The 12,020-nt window shown below is 40.6% G+C and overlaps 1 protein-coding gene across 5 annotated transcripts in view; it reads left to right on the top strand.

Moving 5' to 3' along the window:
- The window catches only part of LOC134663508 (GTPase-activating protein skywalker), a 129,231-nt gene extending 117,969 nt beyond the window's left edge, over positions 1-11,262 (top strand). For 3 of the 5 annotated variants that reach the window (XM_063519894.1, XM_063519891.1, XM_063519892.1), the window contains 4 exons: positions 465-1,178; positions 1,362-1,465; positions 5,523-5,645; positions 6,895-11,262. In XM_063519894.1, the coding sequence (XP_063375964.1) occupies positions 465-1,178; positions 1,362-1,465; positions 5,523-5,645; positions 6,895-7,036 (1,083 nt within the window). In that variant the 3' untranslated portion in view covers positions 7,037-11,262. Of the gene's footprint in view, positions 1-464; positions 1,179-1,361; positions 1,466-5,522; positions 5,646-5,674; positions 5,807-6,894 lie in introns of all 5 variants that reach the window. The other 2 variants (XM_063519890.1, XM_063519893.1) reach the window with 1 other exon arrangement.
- The last annotated feature ends 758 nt before the right edge of the window (positions 11,263-12,020 follow it).

Raw genomic sequence — 12,020 nt, 5'->3', positions numbered from 1 at the left:
CGATGCGAGCCGAGCCGAATGACCACATTTTCGCTATTATTGCGCAGACATAAAGCTTTTTCCTATCGGATTTTGCCGATTCCGCGTCGATAGGTATATGTGGGGGAACCCTAAAGCTTGCAACACTTATCATTTCAGAAATGAACAAAGTAAGAATCATCAGCATATCTCATATTAACTGAGTGATCGGAATTCTGGCTAATGAGACGAGCCAGAATTCGCTTTCGATTCTTGTGTGAAATTTACAAATCATGGTTCTACTGACGTCCCAGCGGTAAAATAGATATAGTTTAGCCTGCATTGTCAGTAGAATAGGCGTCAGTTTGAAGAAGTAAGTGCGAAGGGTGAAGGGGCTTTTTCTACTGACAAATTGGTTTGCCAAACTATAGTAGCAACCATTGGGACGGCAGTACGCCAATCAAAACTAAGTTTACTCTTTTTTGAACCGCCATTTCGTTTTCCAGCTGTTCACGCTATGGTCGTGGCTGCCGGTCCGCATCACGATGTACCAGCCCGTGCTGTTGTACACGACGGAGGAGCACGGCTGCTCGCTGACCACGTTCTACGTACGAGTGGAGCACCACGAGCCCACGCTGCTCATGATCAAGACGTGCAACAACGAGGTGGGTATTATGTACACGACGGAGGAGCACGGCTGCTCGCTGACCACGTTCTACGTGCGAGTGGAGCACCACGAGCCCACGCTGCTCATGATCAAGACGTGCAACAACGAGGTGGGTATTATGTACACGACGGAGGAGCACGGCTGCTCGCTGACCACGTTCTACGTGCGAGTGGAGCACCACGAGCCCACGCTGCTCATGATCAAGACGTGCAACAACGAGGTGGGTATTATGTACACGACGGAGGAGCACGGCTGCTCGCTGACCACGTTCTACGTGCGAGTGGAGCACCACGAGCCCACGCTGCTCATGATCAAGACGTACAACAACGAGGTGGGTATTATGTACACGACGGAGGAGCACGGCTACTCGCTGACCACGTTCTACGTGCGAGTGGAGCACCACGAGCCCACGCTGCTCATGATCAAGACGTGCAACAACGAGGTGGGTATTATGTACACGACGGAGGAGCACGGCTGCTCGCTGACCACGTTCTACGTGCGAGTGGAGCACCACGAGCCCACGCTGCTCATGATCAAGACGTGCAACAACGAGGTGGGTATTATGTACACGACGGAGGAGCACGGCTGCTCGCTGACCACGTTTTATCATGCCTGCGCATAATTATATCGCGGTAGACTCGTTCATATCAATAAATATGTGTACAAAACGCGAAAGTTTAAAGTGTTACTTTGTTATGACGTCGTTTTTTCCTAATTCCTACGTAATAATTTACAGGTGTTCGGCGCGTACTGCTCGACACGGTGGTTCGAGCGCAACCAGAAGGACGAGCGCGGCAACCGGCAGGCGTACTTCGGCACCGGCGAGACATTCCTCTTCAGGTAACAACCAACCTTGTCTATACTGGATAAGGTTCAGTTTGCAATGCACGTGTTGAGACTGCGCACTCTTAGTAAATTTGTAAATTTTGCCAAAATGTTAGCTTACTATATAGGTATGTCAAAAGAGCTCTGAAAAAAACGCATTTAACCGATTTGTACGATCGATGTGATCCCATAAGCCCTCCTTGAACAAAGTTTTGTACGGTTCACTGAAAATATACTCATAATTATGTTTTTTATTAGTCCGGCTAGGAGTAAAGCCGACCTCGTGTATACAGTCACACCGATAGGTCCCTTTTCTGTGAATTAATTTACATGAAACTATACTAAGAATGCAGCAGTTTCAGAATGTTTTGCAAGAAATTAACCAATTGTTTTTCGCAGTTTGTGTGATAGTAATGATATAATATAATTGATGGAGTATTACAGAATGTAATCTTTTTTTTATTAAAAACTTTTCTGGTACCTATAATAGGCAGTGAAAATGTTACGCCCAAAATCATTGAAATAAAAAGAACATTTGCACGTACCAGAATTCGTTCGTAAAAATTACATTCTGTGATTCTCTACCGTATAATACTTGTTTACATTGTGTACCGTGTTAAGGCATGTGTTGAAACCGCACATTTCGATAACAACGTAAAGCTCTATGAATACAGTCGTGTGAGTTCTAGCTAGTGTCATAGACAAGGGGATATTGAGACGCGCAAATTCTGCAATATATTGCATCCGCAAACTTTACGAATGAAGTAAATTTTGGCAAGCCATTTCCGCCAGTAGAAATGTAAATTAAAAATGTAGGCGCGAAGGGTTGTCCACCCACACGAAATTTGAAATTTGCGACTTTTCCTACTGCCAAAGTGGGTTTGCCAGAGTATAGATTTTTGTACGGTGCCATGGAGCGCCATCTACTTCAGTCAAAGCGGACACAATATTATGCTCAACTTACATGTCTCAATATTCTCAGTTCTGTTTTTTTATATCCCAGATACTAAATTGACAGTTCGATTGGCCAATTTAATACCTAATTATTCCGGTTTTGTGCCGATTTTGTACTAAAGTACCCTAAGCACAAATAATTTCGTACATTAACCCCCCATGTCCTATCTCTATGGCATGCGTATACTTATATTGCTGACCCGCTCGCACAGTGGCATTGACCGGCATCATGGTAGGCATAGACAGCAATATACGCGCGTGCGATAGAGACAGGAAATAGCGGGTCGATGTACAGTCGCCATCAGATATATCGGAGCGGCCAAAAGCGCTCACAAAAATCTGTTGTCAAGACGAAATTCTTCGTGATTAGCGTCCTTACTAATGACAGATCGATCAAACAAATTGGGGCAACCGAATTGGCAATTTAGTAACTTGGATATAAAAACAAAAGATTGTGCTAGTCTAGTGTCAACCGCACGAACAATACGGTACACGGCGGGGAGAAAATGATAATTCTAAATATTTTATCGAAGAAATTTGTACTTAAAATAAAATTTCATAAGGTTCAAATTTCTTCATTTTTTTCCCGCCAGTTACCAACTTCTTCCTCGCCGTGTACGGAATTTATAGTAGTAGCTTTGCACCTACTAATCTCAACTACTCTGTGAACTCTGTCGCTTCCCTACTGTTTGGAACGTACCAGTTTGAGACTTTTGAAATTTTCGAACTACGAACTTATAATATACCAATTTCTTGGATGTTTTGAAAATGTTTGGTTTGCAAATTGATTGTGTTCAATATGTGGTTTTGATTTGACTAATATGTACAAATATGAATAATTTCAATATGATCTCGTTCAGCAGCGCATTAATGTAAGATTATTTAAACATTCGGAATATCTCTCTTAAATATGTTATATGATTATTTTATTAAGTATTAAATAATTGTTGTTAAAAATTATAGAACGCTTTATATATCGTTTACCACAAGGTAAATGTCACTACTCGTACATAACAATCCTTCCGATAGTAAAGAATATAGAATAATAAAATGAAAATTTAATTTCATTCTTACGCCAAAAATAAATATAATGCGCTTTTAAATCTTTTCCAAATTGAAATGAGATCTTATTGAAACGTGTCGGTGACTATCTTGGAGTCTAAGCCGCCCAACTGTCAAACTGGGCGACTGTCAAATGTCAAACTGTCAGTAAGTAACGGGTACCCCGGGTTCTTCGGGTGAAAGCTGCAGGCACACTTCCTTTCGCTGCACCGCTTTGCATGTCCTGTCATTAGTTTCTCTCAAAGAGTGATTGATTGTAGGAAAGAGAGAAAAAATCGTGGTAAATACATTAAAACGGGCCACTCACGTTTTTTAAGTTGAAAATTGGTCCTGCTAAAGCTCCTCATTATAGCGCGAAAGATGTCAAACAACTTAAACAAAGTTAGTGACGCGTTTTTTTATTTAAAAAAATCGTGTCCTTGAGCCCGACTAGATGGAACTTTACGGCGCTTTAAGTTTGGTACTGAATTGTCGAACGTCAAAACGTCGAACGTTTACCGTATAATGTATGCCGTACAGCGACATCTATGTACTTAAGCTGTAAAGCTCGACGCACGAAGTTTTCGTAGTTTACATCTCTTCTACTATTAATCACTCTTTGGTTTTAGTTATTATCATTCTATGTCATAGTTTCACGTTTAGATTTTGTAGTAGTTCTTGTATTTAAGTTTATTTTTTAATGGAACTGTGTACATGAAAAGATGATTTTAATTATTCACTTTTGCATGCATCTTATGTTATGGCAAAACACGATGTTGATTTGAGAAACATACTTGAATGTGCTCAGTAGACTTTTAAGAAAAAAATTAGGCTTACGAAAGAATGACTTAACATGTTATTTTTATAACCGAATAGACTGAAAAATATATAAAATTATTCAAATTGGGAATGATTTATATTGAGTTTTGTTTACGGAATTTAAACTTTCAAGGTCACAATAGTGTTTTGTCATGCCACCGAAGATTGTCACATAGTTGGAGAATCGGAATTTCGCTCTATTCCAAATAGATGCATGAAGTGTCCTTAGAATTAATATCGTCATTCGAATCGTTGTAATAAACCGTGTACACAGTTCCAAAGTTAAGTTTAATTTCTAGCCAATTACTTTTCAATTGAATTTTTCTGATTTTAACATTCATCGATTAAATAACGTTCCTTTTCGACTTCCGCTGCGCAATCCGCTCTGCGTTACGGCACAGCCACGACATTGCGCGACGCGACGGCGGTGGCGATAGCCATAAGTTGGAGCACACAGCGATAGGACCTTTCGTTCCCACGTATGGTTGCCGCTGCCGCCGTCGCCAATCGCGCAATATCGTGGCCGAGCCGTTATTGCTGCATTCTCCTTTATCCTGTACATAACAACTCCATTTTTTCAAGAGACGTGATTGATATTTTACACAACTATTAGAAGATTTTGGGTTTTAAAAAGTATGAACAGCATTAAGTATCAATAGTAGCAAGAACAAAAAAACAACAACATTAATTCAACAGTATTATTCTTCAGTAAATTTTTACCCTGTAGAGTACAGTCGCCATCAGATATATCGGAGCGGTCAAGGTACACACAAATATCTGAGCACGCCTCTGTTGTCAAGGCGTTAGAGTGCGTGTTCAGATATTGTGAACACCTTGGCCGGTCGGATATATCTGATGGTGACTGTACATAGGCCTGGCCTGGACTTAACTGAATAGTTCCATGCTGGTACTCTAAATTGATAAAAATGTAACAAATTTAATTTAGTGTTTTAAAATCCTAAACGCATTAGTAAGAAGAACACATTTAAAGACAGAATTTTAAGTCAACAAGTCAGATTCCTAATCAATCAACCAAATTTCTTATCAATATCTATATTTCAAGTGATTTTTTACAACATAACTTTCGTTGCTTTAGAATGAAATTAATTAATAAAAATCGCGCAAATATTTAAAACATTACGACATTTAGTTACTGAGGTAAAAAAAAATCATAATCTAATCCCCTTGCCACACCCAAACCTTACGGCTTCTAATCGTTGTGGTGTCATCACGTCTCTGGACGCTCGCACGCTTGCAGCCTTTACCCGGAGCGCGCCAAGTACCCGTGGGTCGGCTGCAGCAACGACAGCAAGGAGACCGTCGCTCACGGCTCCGAGCTCTTCATGGCTGCCGACTCCAGGATGATCACCATCGGCGGCGGGTCAGTTCCACACCTTTTACATTTTGCAGTTTGCATCCGGTCCGAGCTAAGTACCCCTGGGTGGGGACCTTGGAGGATAAGGCGGAGGACGAGGGCAAGTCCCATCATGCGCTGACGCTCTTTATGGCTGGGGATAGCACCATGATCACCGTTGGAGGAGGGTAAGCGACTTTATAACCAGTGTTAGTCCTAGAATGGTTTGGAATATCAGCTACGCGTAGGTAAGTTTTGAGACAACATCGCTCCTAAACTTTTTAGCTTGCGTCGGTAGTCATACAAAATGAATGGTACATAACTACTCCATGACTCGGAGCTCTTTATGGATGACTCCAGGATCACCGTAGGCTGAACATAAGCGACTTTCTAACATTTATCAAGTATCACTGACAAATTCTAAATGGCTGGGCCACACCAGTTAGTCAGGATGTTTTGCGACAATATTGCTCCTAAACTTTTTTCGATTGCGTCGGTAGTCATACAGAATGACACGGCAGCATAATCCAGGACGATGACCACCGATGGCCGGACAGTTCACAAATTAGAATCATTTGTGGACGGCCCCGCCACCTTTTCCAAACATACATTACGCCGGGCTGGTGTTACGCTTGAATAATAGGATTGAGGCTAGGGGACTAGCAAGGCACAAGGTACAAGACGCAGCATACGTAGTTAATTGCTGCGGATAGCATTATGAATATTGTTGGTACCATATTGGTGAGTTTAGTAGTCTCCTACGCTTGGAGATCTTGTGATCTCCAATATTTTTCCCTATGTATCCGTAATCAAAGGTAGGTAATAATCAAAGGTAGGTAAATATCACTGGATTTACAAAAGGTAAATCATAATAATGTTTTTCCGTATCAACTTTAAGCCATATTCGGTTCAGCTAGCTATATACAAACCTTTTGATCGCCACAGGCCCGCACAGAGGAATACTTTAAAACGTGCAATAAGGACGTAATTTAGGGAAACGATCCAACCCACAAAAATCTTTAAGTAAAATTTTAAGTTTTTGTTAAAAAGAAAAGTCACTTAATGAACAATTATTGAGAATGTTTTATGAAGATGTAAAATGAGACTTCTCCAACGAAGTTTTTTTGCATGTCATGCAGATCTAGTCAGACATAGAAACGACAGAGATCTAGTAGAGCTTGCATTACAGTAACAAAACGAATTCGATTTTACACGACCGTGGCGGTTAAAAGGTAAAAACTCAATCTCAACTGTAACACAAATCTTCACCTTCCAGCGACGGTCAAGCGATCTGGATGGACGAGAACATCCGCTTCGGCAAGACGGACCGCTGCTCCACCTTCAACAACCCGCCGCTCTGCCCCTCCGGCGACTTCGAGATCCGCGTGCTCGAGGTCTACGGCTTCTCCGGAGCTTAGACGGAATCTCGAGGTCCTTACCCGCCTGTGACGTCACCGACACGGATACGATGCTCAGGGTTCCCACACCCATCGACGCGGAAGCAATAGCCGATAGAATTAAGCTTTATGTCTACGTAATAAGAGCGAACGTGACGTCGTCGAGCCGTCCTTTTTGCTCTTATTGCGTAGACATTTTACTATTTTATTGTGACATTAAAAGTTTTCGAATTGAGTTCTCATTACAAAATAGTATAGCAGAGCGGTTGAATCGAAAATTATTTTTCATATGGAAAACTGTAATTACGTCACAGGAAACGGGAGGTCCGATTTGTGTATTGTCGTACCCCAAGTGTGATATAAATGTTGTGATCGTGTCACAAGGTGCGCCTGCCTGCAGGCGGCGATTGACTACATAGCGATATATATACATACATATATACATTGTATAACTAAAACCCCACGGAGAGACATGCACAAATGCAAAAATGGTATGTTTGGACTCTTAGAGCAAGTCTCTACATGGGTGTTTAGCATTAGAATTATTTCTACAAACAAAAATGTGGCTTTCCGTCACAGAAATGTCCTTGTGCTTCAGGTGTCGTTATAAGGTCTTTTTTTGACTGAAATTCCAACAGAAATTCTGATAGAAAGGACCTTATTGCACAAAAATCATAAGGGCCCTTCTCTGATGGAAAGCCACAAACAATTCTTAATATGTCATCGAATCGTAGGTATTCAAGCTTGTACAGTCAGCAGCAGAAGTTGCTAAGCGAGCGAGGTGTTCAAAATTACCTTGACGCGCTCTTATTTCCTTAAAAGTAAAGTCGCGTCAAGTACATTTTGAACACATCGCCCGCTTAGCAACTTCTGCTGCTGACTGTACGAGATTGCGTAGAATCCGGTTGACATAATCGCTATGTATTCGGTTGTCCGTCTCTTGCCGTAAATAGACTGTGTATTAGCTGTATTACTATATTTATTCAAGTGTAACCTCCCCTATACCCTAACCTCACACGTACTAATAAGACAAGTGTGTAGGCTAACAGATCCGTTCAAAACAACGAAAGGGGCAATTAGGTTGTTACGATATTTACTCGCGTAGAGTGTGTAAGTACAAAAGATGTGTTACGTAACCTATTGGATTAAATACGCTTAAAGAAAGCAATATGTATGATGGCCTAGGCGACGGCGGCTGGACGTTCCGCAGCTGACTAGGGCGTGCCATCATAAGGTCACAATTTTATCGGTCCCATACTTGTACATGTTATGAGACGATATATTTAGTTTTATTAGAGTTATAATGAAAATTAAATGTCTAAGAAATACTCGTAGTTTTTTTACTAGATGGCGCTGTAATTGTTAATCGTCAACGCCATCTAGTGAAGATATTTGTTTTGTTTGATAATTTCATTATTGCTCGATTAAATCTACAAAATTGATGGCACGTTCTCAGTCTTAGTGACTTATAGGTTCATCCAAAACGAAAATGCTTGTTTTAATTAAATAATTAAAAAAAACTCTAAAAATTATGGATGGCCCCAAGTCTGCAATGGAATATTCATACCGGCTTCAATTATATGTGCATAAAAGTTCTGGAATATTTTTAAAAGGCAGCTTACGACGGCTGGCAGTTATAACCTACAGATGTAGTGCATAATTGTTTTCCATCGTATTTTATCGGAAGCGTTCGTATTTGTCATACCACTTCAGTCAACGTCAGTACTTTTTGTACCGAGACTGACTGAAATAGCAAGACACGTTCGTACGTTTTTTCGCGAAAATACGATGGAAAAGAATTCTGCACTATATTTGTACTTCTATGTTAGCGTAAGAAATATAATATAAGAAGGACATACTATACACGCCAGATGTCATAAGACTGGCTTTGAATGGTCAAAATTACGGACAATAGTCTTCATGCTTATAAGACTTGACGTGGACAAAGCAACTTTGTTTATATATCGTATAGTATTTAATATTGAACTATACGGCTATTGAAATATGGTTCATATTACCTGCTATCGTTATATAAGCAAGTTTCTTTTATCCCTAATTTTTACACATGTCTCATATACTCAAAACTGTCACCATGTCTTTGCTCACAAAAATGTACCAAAGAAATTTAAAGTAGAAAAATTTGTAGGTGTCGCTACGCACGGTTTTGAACTTTTTAAACAGTTGTCGGTGTTCTATGTGTACCTAAAGTTATGAGTACTGGTGTGCCGTCGGAAAGTTTCCAAAATTGCGAAATTTCCACACGGAAATTTTTCCGGAATTTCTCATATTTAGTATGGTAATCGAAATTTTCCATTTCCAAAATGAAAGTTTCCTGTATCCTGTGAAATTTTACTGAAATTTCCGATAACTTTCCCTTCTTTTTGGAAACTTTGTGCAACTGGCACATCTGTTAGTATGAGTGAGACGCGGTGAGTGTAGTATTATTTTACATTTGACGGTAATGTGCCAAAAAAGGACCATTCGACTTCATACGTCTGGCAATTTGGTATAAATATAATGATTCGTGATTTTCGACGCCATTTCTAATTGCATATTTTCTATGATACGACTTATGCGTGTTTCATTCTCGTATTTAGTATAGGTGTTAGTAAGATGCAAAAATGGTGTTTCGAATCACGAATCAACGACCGCCTTCCATCTCATAATTTTCTTATCTAATATTAATGTATGTGACGAAGCTATAGCGGATGCGAAAACTTGACGGTTTTTAGCGTTTTAAAAAAAATGAACGAAGTAATTATAATGTGCGATTTTTTATATATGTTGAATGCGAACGTAGCGTTAGTCGGACATCACAACATACATATCCCTGAAGTACAACGGGATAGCATATCACCGACGGCTTGCCATCACTCGGCAATTCGTGGTGACGATAACGAAATCATCACGAATTACAAAGTGAGCTTCCATTATTGGTTAATACATGTGTTCTCACCTAAACTATTTTAAAACCGACCATCTAAATACTCTCTATATCGGTTTTGAAATAGTAGGTCTTTAAGCCGATCCGGAGGTACTACAAACATGATTATCAAAAGCCTAAGACTCGTTTTAAATTCAGATTATTTATGTAATTTATTGATTAGGTAACAATGGTTTATATAATGTTAATATAGCGCCCCCGCGGGCCGCTACAGGCCTCTTGCGGACTCGTGAGTAGGGTTAGCATATGCGGTCGCGGTCAGCGTTTAATGCGACCGTACATTGACTGTCAACGTCCTAACGCGACCGTACGCTGACCGTACGCACGGATCCGCTCGGGGCCTTAAAGTTATGTCGGTAACTTTGATATATTCGCTCAGTTGTTTTGAGTATGTGCGCGCGTCCCGCGACACCGCATAAAGGCATTATAATAAAATAATTAAAGCTTAAAATCGTATGTTAGCAAATGTTTAAATGATGCATTGTCAAATCTTTTAACGTAGGATAAGACGCCGCGGCTCATACTACTGGTGCGTTTAATATTATTTGCACGTATAGACATAATATGAGGTAAAAGTACCATACCATATTTGAGTAAGTATAATTGTTTGCCTTTTGCCTGAATGTAGGTGTCGCGGGTCCCATGCACACGTTATGTAAGTTGTAGTGTATACTGTATGTAGACGGGGGAGTGTCGCGGCGGCTGCGGGGTGCGGGGGCGCCGCGGACGATATTACGTTCTGTTGCGGGCGCGCTGCGCACCCGTCTCTTTCACACCAACCACGTGTGAACGAGACGGGTATATCGATAAAAATGGTGGGACAATCAGCCCCGGATATGGTCTGAAAATTGGACTAAATAAATTCAATTGTGCGATAATACACAGTTGATTTTATTTGAGGCAATTTTTGGTATTTTGAGTTTTGTGGATGTATAAATTGAATGCGCAGCGCGATCCCGAGTTGTCGTTGATCAGTGTAAAGTCTAGTCTTTATCCTGTTTTTATCTCTAACGATATAATCTAAATATTTACGAATTGATATTTAAATTTTTGTGCGATTTCGCCCCACCGGGGCGCGTAGGACGTGTTAGTTTATAAATACATATAATGTAAAGTATACTGTTATTAATATTTGTTCTCCTTTTCAGTATTTGTGGTGTGTGTTGTGAGCATATCGAGCGCGTGCTTGTTTTGTTACGTTACTGTACTGTTACATTCGATAGTCTAGCCGACGGGCGAAACTTGTTTAATGGTAATGTAAATGTTGCTTTATGATGTCTACAAAATATATAATCCCATATACTATTATCGTTTTACTTTTTTTTCATTTTACCCTTTTATTGCAAGAACTCTAAGTTTTATGACGAAGGCTCGGAAAAATGCCTGTCATTTAAAAACATACCTAACCATAATTTAGGACCCATTTATGAGTCGAAAATGTTCTTTCACATCAGTGACGTCATTGGGGCATATTGAATGGTTGCCATGGGTATAAGGAAATGGCGGATTTACCCTAAGGCCCGGGACTAGAGCGGCAGTCTACGCGATGGGTGCCGAGAACGGGGCGGCAAGTAGTTATTACGGGGCCTGGAGCCTAGGGCGGCAAAGACTGCATATCCGCCACTGTTTAAGGACGTCTCTATTGCACGGAACAGCGACAGCGTTATGTTTTCAAAATGACGCGCGTTTTTCCGAGCCTTGTTGATGTACAGTCAACAACAGAGCTATGAATACAGGCAAAGGGCCAAAGATATGTGTACACGACCTTAATGTACAGGCAATAAAGTACTGTATACATATTTTTGACACTGCCTGTATTCATAGCTCTGTTGTTGACTGTACCTACTAGGTAACAGTGGCGGCGCGTCAAACATATCCATAGGCAAGCCGGGGCTAATTTGGCTTACATATTTCCTTTACAACTCTGCTCAAACGTCTGAAAACAGGCAAGCCGGTGGGAATCGGCTTTTATGGAAGTGCCGCCCCTGCTAGGTAAGGTAACATGGTATAATAATATACACCGCCTGGTACTCTCTTCCCGTCTTTTCATGGTCACGTGAC

Source organism: Cydia fagiglandana, chromosome 4 (assembly GCF_963556715.1).
Source record: "Cydia fagiglandana chromosome 4, ilCydFagi1.1, whole genome shotgun sequence".
Taxonomy (NCBI): Eukaryota; Metazoa; Arthropoda; class Insecta; order Lepidoptera; family Tortricidae; genus Cydia; species Cydia fagiglandana.
This window is presented reverse-complemented; position numbering and strand designations above follow the sequence as displayed.